Below are 16,253 nucleotides of genomic sequence, written 5' to 3'. Positions count from 1 at the left end.
GGATTAACGTAAAGAAAAAACGCTGTACTTCCAATGAACGACAATGAAGAATAAGTAGGAACTCGAACGAATCTGGGAGTTAAATTATTTAATAACATAAATTCTGATTTTTACTAATAGCTCAACAGTTTTACTTTAATATTTTTTGGACGCGTGGGTCAGAAAAGAAAGTTCTGGACACATCCTGAAGTGGTTCTACAAGTGTCTTAAACAAGGAAATCAGGCTAACGTTATGTAGCGAGCTAATCTCATTTATCTAGTCCAAAAGTCCGTTTTCATTTTACGCCGTTATAACTTCTTTTACAAAGGTAAGCCAAGCAGCTTATGTCTCCATTTGGTAATCATTTCGGTCGACTCTACTTTGGCAAAAAAAAAAAAAAAAAAAAAGACTTTAAACGTCTGCGGATAAATCTGGGTCAGTCAGTGTCTTCTTCGCCATGTCAGCTCAGTGAGGAAGAGGGGCAAATGGTTAGATCTCTTCATGTTCACCTGTTGGCTTCATCCTCTGCAGGTATGACCGAGTACAAACTTGTGGTGGTCGGGGCAGGAGGTGTGGGCAAGAGCGCTCTCACCATCCAGCTCATCCAGAACCACTTTGTGGATGAATACGATCCAACTATCGAGGTAAGTGACCAGCAGACGCAAAGTACACGGTCTAATCTGGCGCGTAACCAGCCTCTGTACTGCTCATTAGTGCTACAGATGTGTTATTAATCAGGATTTTATTTTAGAGTTAGTCCGGTTTTAATGGTTTATATGTCCCGGTGTTGTCCCGGTGTTGTTAGAAGAGTTGCCGCTTGGAGCAGTTACAAGGATCCCGTGTTTATTTAATAAATTCTTCTCATTTCTGGCAAATGTTTGTGCATGAAACTGAGTGTCCAACCCAAGTAAAATCCCGGTTTATGACCTCAGAAAGAGCATTTCTTTTAAGTATCGCAATTGCATATTAAAAAGAATCAGATTAATGTAGATTGTAGTTTTACAGTAGTGCAGTTACATCACAGAATTACTGTTCCTGCTGCACGACCACATAACAAATCTTTCAAAGTGTTTTTGTTTGACACTGAGCTGATTTTAACACCATTTAATTTCATGTTTTTCTGTTAAGAGATTCACAGTCTTTATATATTTTGTGTCTGCAAATGGTGTACGTCACCACGTGGACTGCTGCTGTCAGAGTCAGGCCAGAAAACGTGTTAAAACCTGCCCAAAACCTTCTAACACTGTAGTCCTCTGCCAAGGCAAGAGTTGAACTGGAGGTGCAGCTTTGTCAGCAAGACTGTGCATGAAACACCAAGGTGAAGAGGTGGAGTAACGGATGAGCAAATATCCGTTAAATTTCTGTGCAAATCCAGACCACTTTAATTTAAAATTGTTAAACAGACCTTCTGCCTTGGCAGAGCTCATGCCCTCAGGATAACCTTCTAGTTAAAGATGGCAATATTTGATAAAAATATAATCATCTTACCTGCAAATAACTGTCACGTTCTAAATTATCCTGGGCAAATAAATGTGCTGCCTTCGTGCCAGTAAACGGTGGGATTTCATAATTGCTTATAAAATATTCACACTTGGGCACATTCATTTCAAAACCACCTAATCACCAAGATCTTGTTGCTACATGATGCAGCAGCGTGAGACTCAGGATGATGCAATCCGGCCTAACTCGTGCTGTCTTGCAGGACTCGTACAGAAAGCAGGTGGTGATTGATGGAGAGACATGTCTGCTGGACATCCTGGACACTGCAGGCCAGGAGGAGTACAGCGCCATGAGGGACCAGTATATGAGGACGGGAGAGGGCTTCCTCTGTGTGTTTGCCATCAACAACAGCAAGTCCTTTGAGGACGTTCACCTTTACAGGTACAGGAAGTCTTGTGGGTTCACGTCAGCACAGACAGCTGGACAAAGAATTCAAACAGTGGTCTCCAAGTAGGACTAATTCCTTATTTTAGTTACACAGAGATTTAAGACAGCTGCGCATAGCTGTCTTAACTGTGCATATTTAGGCACTCAAAGGCTATTTCCTGTTTAGCGAGAACTGCACTCAGTCGTCTACCAAATATCTGCAGATAAACTGAGCGTGTCTGCAATTTTTGTGGGGTCATTTGTAGATTTCGTAACTGATCCAAATATGTTTTGACTCGTAAATATAAAACGTTGCAAACAGGGAACCCACAGATAAAAGTGTAACACACACAGAACTCAGCAAGTGTTGCAACACCAACTAAATTATTCTGTCTGCAAATGATAAAACTAAAAAAACCACAGGCCTTCAGTCTGGCCTGCTGAATATTATTGTCAGTCTGAACTGATAGATCAGTGTTTACAACGTGCTCTGTCGCGTGTGTTCTCCTCAGAGAGCAGATCAATAGGGTGAAGGACAGCGACAGCGTCCCCATGGTGCTCGTGGGGAACAAGAGCGACCTCAGCACCCGCACAGTGAAGACGCAGCAGGCACAGGAGCTGGCGAGGAGCTACGGCGTGCCGTTCGTAGAGACCTCCGCCAAAACCAGACAGGTAACGGTAACCTATCGACAGCATTCATCAATCCATTCTTGTGTTCCTGAATAAAACCTCTTAAAACGTCGAATCGGCTTCTTCTCTGTTTTGCAGGGTGTGGAGGAAGCTTTCTATTCTCTAGTACGGGAGATCAGAAGATACAAGGAGACCAACCGCAGCAACAAGAAGAGCAAGAAGAACACTCAGAGACGTTGCATGATACTATAGCAAACCACACAGAGAGCCAGCATCACTTACAGCACTTGTGTCATCCTCCCCTCACCCCCACACCTGCCCCTGCACCTTGGAGACATCGCACACACCTCCACACAAGGACGTAGACATGCAGGGAAAGAAAAAACATATATATTTTTATTGGTGTGAAAGTTTCCAGTTATGGTGTGTATTCACAAGGTTTGTTATTCATACATTCATGTGCAGTGTCAATTTAGCAGCATTTGGGCAAGAGTACTTTTTAAAATATGGTTTTACTGGAGGTTAGTGAGTCATTTTTAGCTTCTGTTGACTGTTTAGATGTCAGGAGTTCACGGTAATGCATCACTGCACTTTACGCTGTCACATTTCCATTTGTTATTGTAGTGCTCAGCACATTTCCACTTTTTTTTTTTTTATAAAATTTGCTGAATGGTTAGTGTTTGACTTCATGAGGAAACTGTTTAAATGAGCTGGAGAGTTTGGAGGTTTTTTTGTTTTATTTTTTTTTCCTGTGAGACCACTTTACCATGGATACGTAGTTAGTCAAATCCTTCCCCTTGTGTGCATGTTTTTAAATACATATAGGTTGGTGCAGTCTCTGGGGCTTGAAACACATCAGCATTATTTACTTTTGAATTAATTTTTTTCTACAACAAAAATGTTGTTGTGTAGGATTATCCCGTTAACAAACCTCAAAACTGTGTTTCAAACTCCCAGGTGCACTTTAGTCACTTCCTGTTGTGTGGTTAATGCAGATTTTAGGATTAGTGCCACTTTAAAAGCTACTCAGGAATACAGCGTCGTATCAGACGCTGATTTATAACAGAGAAAAATCAGATGATCTGATTCCTCTGCTAGTTTTTTCTACCATCCAAACTTGAGGTTAAGGCCGTTATTGGTGTGAACTGTCACACTTGACTCCAAAGTCCACTTTTAACGCAGTTTTTGTGCCGGTCCTAGTGTCGTCGGGGGTTCGTTACTGTGTCCAAACACTGTTTATGTGGCACCAAACTCTACCACAGCACATAGTTTGTCAAAACAACCCTGTGGTCCTACACAAAACATGTTGGGCACAGTATCAGTCGTGAGGTGTGGTCATACTTGATGCTGGATGTTAAGGATATTCAATAGAGCACTGTAATTAATGGATTGTTAAATTTATATACATTTATATAATCATTTTTCTGTTTTCTGTTACTACAAACATCCCACAATTTAAAAACCAGCATCTATGTATTTACTAAAAACTACATCAGTGTTCAGTGAACTAACTTCAGGGGAGTTGCATCCTGCTAACAAGTCAATCCATCCATGTAGGATTTTTACTTTTTTAATTGTCTTAACCAGAGGGGTCTGAATGCCTAATGCATATATGATTATTATATGATCAAGGAGGTTAACTGAGTAAGACTTTGTAAATCTGTAATGCGCTCTGCTGTAAGAAACGAGTAAACGTCTTCAGCTTTTCCATGGTGTCTGTTTTGTTTATATAATTTTTACTTGCAGGCTTTTGAGAGGGAAACACTTCTGTGCAACAGGTGCATGTCCCTGAATTGGGATGCAGCTTATGATGTAAATTTCCAACTTTTAAGAGTTTTTCTTACAGCCCGGCCTTGAAAAAGCGTCACGTGCACTTCCACAGGTGATCTTCAGACCAAGCCTCACAGAAGTTATCAGACTGGTTTTTGACCAAACATTGTGTCAGCTCTCAAAAAAGGAAAAGAAAACAGTAAAAAAATTATTTTACCTATCGGTGCTTTCGGTCGTTCTTTGAACATAAAGTTGTAGCAGTGGTTTCCCCTGACCTCCTTTGCACTCCCGTTGCCGCTTGCAGCTATATTTACGCGTTTTTCTTCTGAAGTGCAAAATCAGTGGGGAGGAAGGGCTGTGGTTTGAGGTTTGACTGAGACAAAGTGCTGAAGGTAATCAAGTTCCCCTTTTCATTTCTGTGAAATTACACACTTTGATGTCAAAGACTCGGGTATGCCAGCATGTACAGCTGAACAGGGTCATTCAGAAACTGTAGACGTGATGCTGTTGACGTGTGTTGATTCATCACTTCTACAGAGATTCCCTTTTAAATGTTCAGTGAATAAAAACCACTATTTCTTTCTTTGATTTTATTTTACAAAACACTACTTATTGTCATTTATTCATATTAGAAAAAACAGAAAATAGATATATAAGCATTTCTTTTTTTTCTTTTTCTTTTTTTTTTTTTATACAAAAGACAGAAAATAGAGGTCGTCTGAAATTAGGCACATGAGCGATTGCAGCATACTAGCGTCTCCCTCACCATCCGAAACGAGACACCAGCTTGCTCTGGTCGTCCAGGTCTTTCTGAACCTTTTTCCTCATGTAGAAGATCGGACAATCCCGGCTGCAGAGGAGACAGCGGGTACAGCGTTATTGTAATTCTGCTGCAAACCAATCAGCCGTTGCTCGTTATCATGAAAATGATCATAATGTTATTCATATACACACCTGGTGCACAGCACATCTTCATGGAGTGAGCCTTGACAGCGTTGACACTGAGTCCACAGGCGAGAGAAACGCTCCTCCAGTGTATTCAGGTGAAAGATCTGTGGTTGATAATGTGCTCATTAGCAATGCACTAAGACAGACCTAAATTTTATTGGTTTGGTTTTTATCCCCCGACAATCTGATCGAGCGGAGCTATTCTGCTCTGCCACTTTTACCTCTTTTTGGTACAGCTCAGACTCTTTCTTCTTGCAGAAATCACACACGGCCGCTGCAAAGATGCACATTACATGTTAAACTTCCAGCTTTGTCATTTTTCAAAACACCAGCTGAAGTAAAGAAGGTGGAAATTACACACACACACACACACACACACACACACTCACACACACACACACACACACACATACCGTCTGTCTTGAGCACAGCTTTGCAGCCAATACAGGTGCTTCTCTTCTGAGCAAACGCCATGAGGCCTCCAACCTTTGAGGTTAACACAGTTTTACAGCGTGTGTGGTCGCCCTCTGAAACACACCACCAAATTCAAGAGCAACGATAAGATTTACAGTAGCACATCACACTTCTTACGTTTATGTTCACAATAACCGTTTTTGGAAAGTCTAGTTCTTACTTTTATTTCAGTTAACTTTTTTAAACTTGTAGTTTTCATAAATGTTAAAATATTTGCTCAGGTGTGCTGACTTACTGAGCAGGATGCTCTCTGCTTTGCTCTCTCCCAGGATGGGCTCAAATATTCTCAGCAGAGGTTTGGACAGCTGCTGCTCCAGGTAGTATTGTGTGTCAATGGGAATGTTGTTCTCCAGCACGTAGATGGGGTCCTGAATGGACAATGTGGAATGGAGATCATTATCAAAGCTGAAGTGTCCACTAAGGAGGGAACAGATGAAACATCAACAGGCCATACACACCTCTGACTTCATGTATGCCGCTGCTCCCTTCGCAGCCTTGATGATGACATACGGGACTCGGTCTCCCAGGTTGGGGGCGCTACCTGCATCTCTTTTCCTCATCCTATAAATCGGATTTAAAGGCTTAAATATTTTTTCTCTGACATCTTATTTGAAGTAAGACACCTCAGTATCTAGCAATCAGCCAATCAGACCTCTCTGCTAGCTCCACATGCGCCTGCTTGCCAGCGTACTCCTGGGCAGTGCGCGTTAGCTCCTTGGTGATGACCAGTTGGCTGATGTCGATGCGATTGCAGAGCAGGTCTGAGATCACCTCTTTGGCGTGTTCCACGGCCCCCTGGGGATCCCTGAAGAAACATCACAATAGCTCTGGTTGTTGTTTTTAAGCCATGTCAACATCTCATAATTCATGGTTCATAATTAACCAGATTGTCAAAGACAGAGCTGAGCAAATTAAGTCCAAAGTTTAGAAGTCATGACTTATTTCTGGACTCCACAAAATAAACTGAGTGCAGCAAGCGTATGCCTTTACCTGTCAATGAGGATTTTCTGCAGACAGGTGTTGATGAGGTTAGCCACCAGAGGGCAGTTGTCTCTGCGGACGGTCTCAATTCCTTTGCAGTCCATTTTGTCATGCGTGCTTGCACTGGAGGAGAAATACAGGCCTGCGTAGCGCTTCTTATTGATCAGCAGATACGGGTAGTACACCTGGTGAAATATTAATAAAGACATAATTAATACAACAACTCTCTGAAAGCATCGGGTCTGAGCTAAGAGGACCAGACTGCAAACCCAGGTCACCTTTAGACCTTCAATAGGACTCAGGATAGAGGAAGACAGTGACACATACAGAAAGCAAAAGGCCACACATTGGACAGCTGAACTGAAACATGACCCACATTCCTGAACTGTGCTGAACAGCATGAATCTGGTAAATACGGGAAATTACTTGCTGGCTTGTACTGCTTGGTTACAATAAAAAAAAAAAAAAAATACAAAAAAAGTTTGCATAAAACAATCCATCTAATCATCTTTCTAATTATCTGATATGCACCACTGCAAAGGTAAAACGATGAAGGACATTCCAAATTAACCAAACACTCAAGGCAAACTAATTTTCAATCACAACAATTTAACTTTCGCCTCCATCAGTGAAACTATTAACACATCATTATTATTAAACCACCCACCCACACAAACACGCACACACACACAGTGTGACTATAAATGAAAGTGAACTGTGCAGTTTTTGTTTTTATTTTTATGTGGCCAATTATATTCATAGCATAGACCTGCATCATTAAATAAAGCCATAGTATAAGCGCCCCCTGTTGGAGTTAAATAGTATTATTGCCCCAGTTCCTGCTCTCAGGCTGTAGCCTAATCCATATGCGACGTAGCATTAGCCAGCAGCCCTCTCTGAGGACCTGAGGCTCTAGTTTAACTTCACTGACAACAGCAGGCTGCAAAACTGTTCAGGACTTTTTATATCTTGCAGAGTCCGTTTTTCAGGTAATAAGTCGGTGCTTTTTGAACATTTTTAAGATCTTCAGATCACCCCATCTTAATCCATTTGCATCACATTTTTAAAGGTTTGAAAACTATAAGTCCCGCCTCACAGCCACATGTTTCTGCCATACAGTCACACTGAAGTTCAAATCAGCGTTTAACCAGACTCATAACAGGCTGCTTAAATAAGGGGAACACTTAATCATCACAGCATAATGCAAAATTATTTCAACTTCAGGGATGCAAGTCTGTCCAGTTAGAAAACGCATGTTGTGGTATTCTATTTGCAAAAATAGGTATTTAATTTTTTTCCCCTCAGTCAAAAGAAATCTTTCCACACAATCATGCATTTGAGTGAACTGGTGGACATGCGTACCAGATGTAATGTATATGATCAGTTTTTCTACATGCTATTTTGAAGTGCTGTCTGCGATGTATTTTTGATGATCCTGATGAAGTCTACAGGCCAAAACACATTGGTCAAAGAATGAAGTTGTTCTTCATACTACAAATGTTGCTGAATCAACTTCAGCAGTTTATGGATCTGCCAGTTCTGTCATTCCCCGGCAAATAACACTCAAGCTGCACGCCACTGGGCTATATGCAAAGGTCACAGGGGCAGGGGCCCCCCCATGACCAGGGGCAGATGACAGTGCTGCTGTTGGGCTTAGAATCTTTTATGTGCACTTTGTGTAACAGACTGTAAAACCAGTCAGAAGGAAAGAGGAGAGACCGTGACCACCACCTGGAAAAACCGCTTCTCTTTTTGGGGGCTGTCTTGTTGTCGCCTTTGGCATGCACCAGTTGTCACTTTCATTTGCACCAAAACAGCTGAAACCGTTTCACAACGGCTTATTTGTCCTAACAGGACAAAAATATCGAGATCAAGTGTTTTGAGCAGTATACATGTAGAGAAGTCGGAGAAGAAATTTCTGGACTGAAACGGTACCTTCTCAAACTCCAGTTTGATGGGTGGTGTAAAATGGGATGATACCCACTCGGCCGCCTCTCTCCCGATATCCATGGCCTCTTTTACTGTTGCAACTCCAAGCTTTACCATGACAGAGTCCGTGTCTCCATAAATTACCTGAACAGGACAAAATAAAAATGAAAAAACAAAATATATAACGTGTCAAGTGTTTTTGATACATCAGATCATCAAGGAATAAGAGATTGGTTCATAACTGGGCTCACCTTGGCGTCAGCCTGGTAGCCATTGGAAAGTGTGTACTTAGACTCCACCAGCTGCTTGGTTTGCTCAATCATCTGTCTTCCAAAACCGGTGACACTCTGGATGAGACAAAATGCAATATTTCAATACATTTACCGTAGTTTTCGGGTCATAAGCCGCTACTTTTTTCCCACACTGTGAACACTGCGGCTTATACTGACGTGCGGCTAATGCATATTTTTTTTCATGCGGCCAAAAACATTTTGCCTGGTAACAGTAGACCAATCAAAATGATAAGTAGAATATATACGGTCTATATTTTTAACCGGTTGTTAAGAGACGTTGTTGTTTGTGTACTGTTCCGTAAAAAAAACATAAGCAACGTAATTTGTGTTACCGATACGTACGTATACTTAAAGGTAGCTGTGTTACAGGCGCTGTTCGATGAAAAAAAAGCATTTGCAGTATGTATTTTTGTATGTTACCATAACGTTTATGTTACCATGTTTATGTTACCTTTAATTTATGGATTAAATTAAACGTTAAAAATCCTCACGTGTAATATTTCTGTGTAAATATCTCATATTACAAGTGAAACGCATACGGCTTAAGATCCGGTGCGGCCTGTACAAGTAGAAAATTAATTTTTTTTCTACAATTAGGGCATGCGGCTTTTAATCAGGTGCGCTCTGTAGTCCGGGATTTACGGTAATCACTAAATTACCAATGATGCCAGAAAAACCTTTAGCATTTCAGCCACACTGCAGGTCAGAAGTTTTGAAGTTTAGGGAAAAGATCTCACAAAACAGCCTGAAACTGAGATCACTGTAGTTCAGCTATCACCTACAGAAGGTCTTTGTTTTTGTATTTTTTGTAGGGGGGTAGGGTAACATTTTTCTCCACCTGTTCTGTGGTGTCTTTTTTTTTTTTTCCAACACTAATCTTTGCCCTACATCTCTGATGTTTTCTGTTTACATCTGTGCACAATAGAACGTACTGTGCAAAGTAGTTAAATGAAGGCAACCTGGTTTAGACTGACAAATGCAGTTTTGCAGATCCTGAATTGTGAACATTTGAAGTCCAAAAACAGTCGTCCGATCGAAAGCGCTGACCTGTGAGATCTCTAGGCAGGGCAGTTTGCCCACTTGGGCCCCCGTGAAGCCATACACAGAGTTCGCGCTGATTTTGAGGGCCAGCTGTCGGCCGTCCAGCACCTGCTTCTTGAAGGGGTCGGTTTCCTTTTTTAGCTCCGCTTTGGCCCTGCAGACAGACGGTGGGATCACACAGGTTGTGAACTCATAGATCAACCATTTCCAACTCAACTCTTCTTCTACAGCTTTTGGAAAATTGTCATTCCAGTCCAAACAGTTTCTGTGATTTATTTTAAACAATTCAAACCTCTTTCGGGCAGACAGCAGGTTTTCCAGGATCTCTGGGAGAAGTCCCTTTCTTAGAGAACTCTTCACAAAGAGATCGCCTGTTGGAGTCTTAATGAAGTCCTCGGGAGCCAGGCTGAAAACAATCATTAAATAACTCAGCTTTCACTCAAATGTAATATAAACAGTGCATGAATAAAGTGAATTCACATCGTGCACAACTGTTCTGGTCTTTGCTTACTTGGTCAATGGCCTTAAACTAGCTAAAGAAGCCTACCTATAAATTCAATTGCTTTCTCAGTTTCACATCACCCTTTGAATACTGTTCAATATAATTTTTGTAGTTTTCAACAGAAGTAGACAAAACAAATTAAGCTTGTTTGTCTGCGTGTTTTATTTGGCTGATTTTTAACGCTGGTTCGCTGTCCTGAGAGGGGACGCAAATCTCAGAATCCAGAGTTTTGCTTGTTAGGAGAATGCATAAACCATTACACCACAGGACCACCTAAAAAGAAAATTGCTTACCCCAGTTTATCCACTGAGCCCTTCTGCAGCAGAGTGGTGTAGCACAGATTGTGAGCCATCATGATGGACGGATACAAGGAGGAGAAATCCAATGTGGCAATGGGAAGGCTGTAATATCTACACAGAAGAGAGCAGGGTAGAAAATGACATGACAAGACTGCACATGTAACACGTGTGGACAACAGTGGACTGACACAATCATAGGTATATTTACCCTTTCTCTGGCTCGATGACAGTAGCTCCAGTGTAGTCCTCGCCTCCTTCTGTCTTTACAACAGGCATTACCAGATCCTGTTTCATGGCCTAAACATAAACACGCACTCAGTTTCCAAATCCCAGGTATGCAAATGCAGGAGCCATGTTTGCTTCGGGATTGTTACCTGTCGCAGCAGCTGAGAGACCACTTTGATCTGCTGGCCTCGTGAGAGCAGGTACGTGAGAGGCACGCCGGTCACTCTGGCCATCTCCATGTAGTTAATCACACACATTAGCTTCTGCAGCAGGCGCAGGGGGAGATAGGCGTCTTTCAGGCAGTAGACTGCCAAACGACGGCGCGTCTGCTCATTTCCATTCTGTGACGGAGGAACAAAGAGAAAAGGATGAGGGAAAAACAAATTAATATTAGATTTTTTTTAAAGATGATTGCACAAAAATAGCCCCAAAAACTCCCCAACAAGGCTGTCTTGATCTTACCTGCAAATCAGTGATGATTGAGTGCTGCACGTCCTCCTTCTGCTCTTGCAAAAAGTGGAAACTCACAGCGTTCAGTGTGTATGAGCGCAACTTATAATCCCTGAGAAGAACCTGAAAGAAAAGGCACCAACTCAAAGCTCAGTCTTTCCCTAACAACATTCCCAAATACAAAATGTACCACATAATGTCTTTGTTGACCTGCACAGAATGAGAAAGTACTGACCTGGAGCAGGTCAAACTGAACACGGCCCTCCATGTTAATGGTCTTGTTTTCTCTGCGGCCCATCTGCTTGCTCTGAAAATTCAAGTCTTTCAAAACTGATTTGATGCCTCGCACTCGGCCCAAGTACGGAAAATAATTCACCTGAAAACAAGAGAACATTTATCACCTAGTGGATAAACACGGGAATGAATGAGCAATTAGGTTTTTCCATTAAATCTTCAATATACATGTTCAACCTTCATCTTTTAAGAATATTTCAGGCCTTGTCAGTGGCCTAAAATAAATCAAGCTCCATCTAACCTTCAAAGCAGCTGCCCTGTTGAGCAAGTAGGGAAAGTCAAAGTTTTGGATGTTGTAGCCAGTAATAATGTCCGGATCCACAGTCCTCAAAAACTCAGCCCAGCTCTGCTCATACAGACACAAAACAAAAAAGTATGACTTGAAAGGAAACCATATCAAACTATGTATGCATTTCACTGCTTTAAATGTACACGTGTATACCTGCAGTAACTTTGTCTCTTGTGTGAAGCACAGTATCTGAGAGCCAACGATGCTGGCGCAGGACTGCAGGGTGAAGACTGTGCGAATGAAGGGCTCCGTCTCACCCTGACGCTGCACCATAGATGCAATTTGAATCACAGGATCTTTGTCCGGCTCTGGGAAGATTCCTGGAAGTAAAGAGGCAACACCAGAGTCATTTGATTTTCATCAAGTTAGACCAGCCTTGGTCATGAGCTTAAATAACTTTTTAACAGTTATTCTAATGCAGAGTAAGAACTCCAGAGAATTTTTTTGTAAACAAAGCACCTTTTCTTCCTGCGCACTCTATGTCAAAGCTGAGGACTCTGAGCGGTGCAATCCTCTGCCACTCTCCCTCTGCAGGGTGACTTATCAGATCCATCCATCCCACATCCACCTCATACTGACACAAGGAGGCCTGGAGGGAAAGAACAAGAGTGGCAAAGTTCACAAACACCATTTACCTATGCAAATACATAAAAACCGCATGATCGAACATGAAAGTGAACTAGTGACCAAGGTAACACCGTGAGAGATTGTACACCCACCTTGCTTGGGGACTGAGAACTGCTGTTATCTGTGCTCTTCTCTTCACGCACTCTGTACTTCCCTTTTGGGAGCTCAATCCAACAGCAACCCACCACGTCGCTGTCCACCATAAACCTGACAACACATACACATGCATGAATATATACACACACACACACACACACACACACACACACACACACACACACTCTAAAGAGACAATCTTGATTTTTTTTTAAATTTACTGGCAATTTTTATACATACAACATTTATCCAAATAACTTCATTAATTACAATAAATGGCTTCCTTTGAACACTTTAACAATGCTTAGATTTCAACAGTGTTTTTGTATACAAGGGTAAGCAAAATTAAAGCAACAGAACACTACAGTGAGTATAAGTTTAACCTTGGGTTTCGTTTGGTATTTTCAAAAAAGATACAGCCTTCTTTTGTGTATTTAAAAGATAATGGTCATTTTCATCTCTCCACCATGTTTTCAAAATTATTTTTTACCTTTTTCTTAAGCACACACACCTGATTTCAAAGTCTATGTTGGCCTCATAGGATTGGTAATTGCTGGTAGGGAAATGGGAAAACTTAAAGCCCTGTTCCAGCAGTCTCTTTGCAGGGGCGATGAGACGAGGCATCGCCATGGTTATCCGCAAGAAATCGATAATGCGTTTCCCATGGTAACCATACATGCCTGTGAGAAAGAAACAAAAAAACAAATAGAGGGATAAGTGAAGTTTTCATCTCAAATGAACACCATTTTGTTTTATAATCGTATAAGATTGTAACACACAGTAATAAAATATAAAAGTTAATGTAAGTTAATGTATTACTGAATGTTGCTATCTAACAAGGTTCAAGACCTTGATCACAATACACATCTGCATTTGTGCTTGTCTTCACAGACTCTGGTTTTTTGTTTTTTCCACTTAATAATAAACTTTAAACGTCACTTGTACTCACTCTCTTTGCGGGTGATGTCCACAGCCAACACTGTGACTGAGATATTGTCCTTATTGGAGCGCATGTCCTTAAGGACAGCAGAGTTCAGCTCCTTTTGAAATTCCACCAGGTGAGCAGATGTGAACCCTTTTCAATTAAAGCAAACAGAGGGCAACATTAGATATAAAGCATGAATTACATTTTTATTATTTTCTCCCTAAAAGCAGAAATTAGACAGCTCAGAACAAAGAGAAGAGGTTACAACTGTAACACCTACTTTAAAGCTATTTATAGTGAGGAAATGTAGTATATCACATAAATGCAAAGTCAACATGATGACAAGCACTCACCATTTGGAGCAGGAACATAGAAGTAAGGGGCAAAGCCGTGAACATGGCAGCACACGCTGTTGCCATTGTCTGTTACACCAAACATCCGAATGATTGGCACTTTTCCTTGCGACTGACCGGGCATGCCCGCTACCGTTTCCCCTGCATGACACAAAACCATTGGAAGCCAAATTACACACCACAGTATTCATGATCAACAATGAATATGCTCTGAAAGGTTGATATAACTGTAAGTCAGCTCGGATGTTTTCATATGATGCTACAAGCTGGCCAGGTCGATATTTCTGGGACTCAAATTTAGAGCAAAAGCGGCTTTGACAAACATTATATTTGATAATTACCCAAATAGTAGTCCAGATCAATCTGCTGGAACACCAGAATATCAGATGATGGGTCCAGTGAGGGGGCAGTAGGACGTCGCCAGCGAGGGTTTAGGTCTGCTGAGAAAAGGTCACCTGACAGGATGGAAGAAGAAATTAAATTATTATGCTTGAGGGATCTGTAGCTTTACTACAGGTCACTAAATAACTCATTAAATTCCTCCTGCGTGATGAGAACATTTACATCACCTGTGAATGTGCGCTTTGCAGTTAAATACTCACCTACTGGAATAACATCGTGTCCTGCCTGCCCCTCCATCTCCTCTGCATCCAAGTCTGCTTCTTCAAACATGGACAACTCCTCTTCAAACTGCGAAGGACTGTCCTCCCATTCACCCATCGTTTTACCCCGTTTGGCCTGGGATGGACCACCCATGAGACGGCTGCCGTTGTGTCGTTTATGATCCATGCCTGCAAGCTGATTTAAAGAAAACTTGGTAAAAATCTATGGAACAAACTTGGAGGTTAAAAGTCTGTAATATGTTTAAGCACTTAAATGTGCAAGCTCAAGTGGTCAAAGTGTAGTTAGGAAAATGAGTTTTAGTTAACATAAAACTCGGCATTTAACATATTCTTCTAACCATTTTCTAAACATAAATGAACCAAAATTGTTTCTGCAGGGAAAATCCTGTAAGTATGGCTCTTTGCTCAGTCTATATTACTCCTGATCTGTAGTCAGCCACAGCATATAACAAGTAAATATGAAGGCCAGTGACAGATAAAATTAGTGCAATCCTTTCAGTAATAATTCATTATAGCTGCACTGGAGGGTATTTACAAGTGAAAGGTAGAATGTACAAAGAGTTACAATAAGAAGAAGGAGCGATATCAGAACACAGAATAAAAGGGAACACATGCAGTCTCGACACCGTCAAAAACACAGTAAAACAGGGATGTTGGAAACATAAACTGGTGCTTATTAGTCATGGGACTAGTAGTAATCATCCACAACCTTCCCACTGCACAGCCTGTTGCCATGTTACTGTGAGTGCTGTTGCACACCTTTTAGCTCCACACAGCACACTACACAGTTAGCATCACATCCAAACAGTGCAGGTCTCTGTCCCCTTCACCTCTACCTCTACATTTGTGATAATTCATCCACGTGTCAGTGGCGTACTTTCAAATGTAACATTTGACTGGAAGGTATTACATTATATGACACTCAATAATGGAGCAGTAAAGCCTCATGACAAGGTGCAGGGACGTTTCTTTTCTTTGTAACAGCTAAGGCAGTAAGCTAGCGCGCGCGGGTATAAACACATACAGGTCTCGCGCCCTCGGGCTAATCTTACCCAGTTGTAGAAGCAATCCTTCCGTGAAATCTGCCACGAAAACTTATCAGTGGCTTCTGCGTTTCTAACTTCTAAACGCCTAACAATGGCACTTCCTCACAACAGAGCAGGACTGACAACAGCTCCCGCCACCCTTCTTTGAGTTGTGAACTTTCACCGACGAACGCGCGGAAATTTTGCGTCTAGATACCAGGCTAAGAAATAAAGCAATGGACAATTACGTCACAGAATGGGCGGAAACCTAACGGCATAAAAGAGGAAGTTGAGCGCGACTCGACTAAACCCAGTACAAGAAAAAGACCGTGCTTTCCCGGCAAAATGACGTCGGATATTACGTAGTAGTAAGGGAGGGAAAATTGCTTCTTTTTTTTAACCGTCTTTCCTGTTTTTTGTTTTTGTTTTTTTAGATCGACAGCTAAATAGATATTTGGCATGCTTCGTTCATTTAGGTAGTGTAATTGAGTTAGAACTGGCAAAAGTTAGAACTGGCAAAAGCTGCGGTAATTAGTTAATTAGTAATTAGTAATTAGGTAATTAGTTAATTGTTTATTCAGTGCATGCTTCTTCTGACAAAGTTGTGTTTTTGTATTTTCCTACTCAGTTGTA

The 16,253-nt window shown here is 41.4% G+C and overlaps 2 protein-coding genes across 2 annotated transcripts; one reads left to right on the top strand and one right to left on the bottom strand.

Annotated features, from left to right (window-relative positions):
- Positions 1–4,184, top strand: zgc:55558. Its single transcript, XM_005468329.3, has 5 exons — positions 1–308; positions 512–624; positions 1,683–1,861; positions 2,359–2,518; positions 2,615–4,184. Exons 2-5 carry the CDS (start codon positions 514–516, stop codon positions 2,726–2,728), a joined length of 564 nt encoding a protein of 187 aa, XP_005468386.1. The 5' UTR covers positions 1–308; positions 512–513; the 3' UTR covers positions 2,729–4,184.
- A 729-nt stretch (positions 4,185–4,913) lies between these two features.
- On the bottom strand, positions 4,914–15,863 carry pold1 (polymerase (DNA directed), delta 1, catalytic subunit). The gene is given in 27 exon segments (XM_025906905.1): positions 4,914–5,096; positions 5,201–5,298; positions 5,416–5,468; positions 5,608–5,721; positions 5,904–6,036; positions 6,127–6,229; positions 6,321–6,473; positions 6,659–6,834; positions 8,585–8,722; positions 8,830–8,925; positions 9,919–10,066; positions 10,205–10,318; positions 10,708–10,919; positions 10,921–11,010; positions 11,088–11,279; positions 11,401–11,511; positions 11,624–11,764; positions 11,924–12,028; positions 12,125–12,291; positions 12,431–12,560; positions 12,691–12,805; positions 13,206–13,374; positions 13,644–13,769; positions 13,973–14,113; positions 14,314–14,427; positions 14,575–14,770; positions 15,648–15,863. Coding segments are annotated over 26 exon segments (3,414 nt in total). The 5' UTR covers positions 14,762–14,770; positions 15,648–15,863; the 3' UTR covers positions 4,914–5,008.
- Between the last annotated feature and the right edge of the window lie 390 nt (positions 15,864–16,253).

The sequence above is a fragment of the Oreochromis niloticus genome, linkage group LG4 (assembly GCF_001858045.2).
Source record: "Oreochromis niloticus isolate F11D_XX linkage group LG4, O_niloticus_UMD_NMBU, whole genome shotgun sequence".
NCBI classification, from domain to species: domain Eukaryota; kingdom Metazoa; phylum Chordata; class Actinopteri; order Cichliformes; family Cichlidae; genus Oreochromis; species Oreochromis niloticus.
The sequence above is the reverse complement of the archived record's forward strand: the minus strand, read 5'-3'. Positions and strand labels throughout refer to the sequence as shown.

Excerpts from the sequence above, each read along its gene's own strand:
- zgc:55558 (XM_005468329.3), top strand. The coding sequence starts at position 514 with ATGACCGAGTACAAACTTGTGGTGGTCGGGGCAGGAGGTGTGGGCAAG. Across the intron at positions 1,862-2,358 it reads GAGGACGTTCACCTTTACAG|AGAGCAGATCAATAGGGTGA; the intron begins GTACAGGAAGTC and ends TGTTCTCCTCAG. Across the intron at positions 2,519-2,614 it reads CCTCCGCCAAAACCAGACAG|GGTGTGGAGGAAGCTTTCTA; the intron begins GTAACGGTAACC and ends TCTGTTTTGCAG.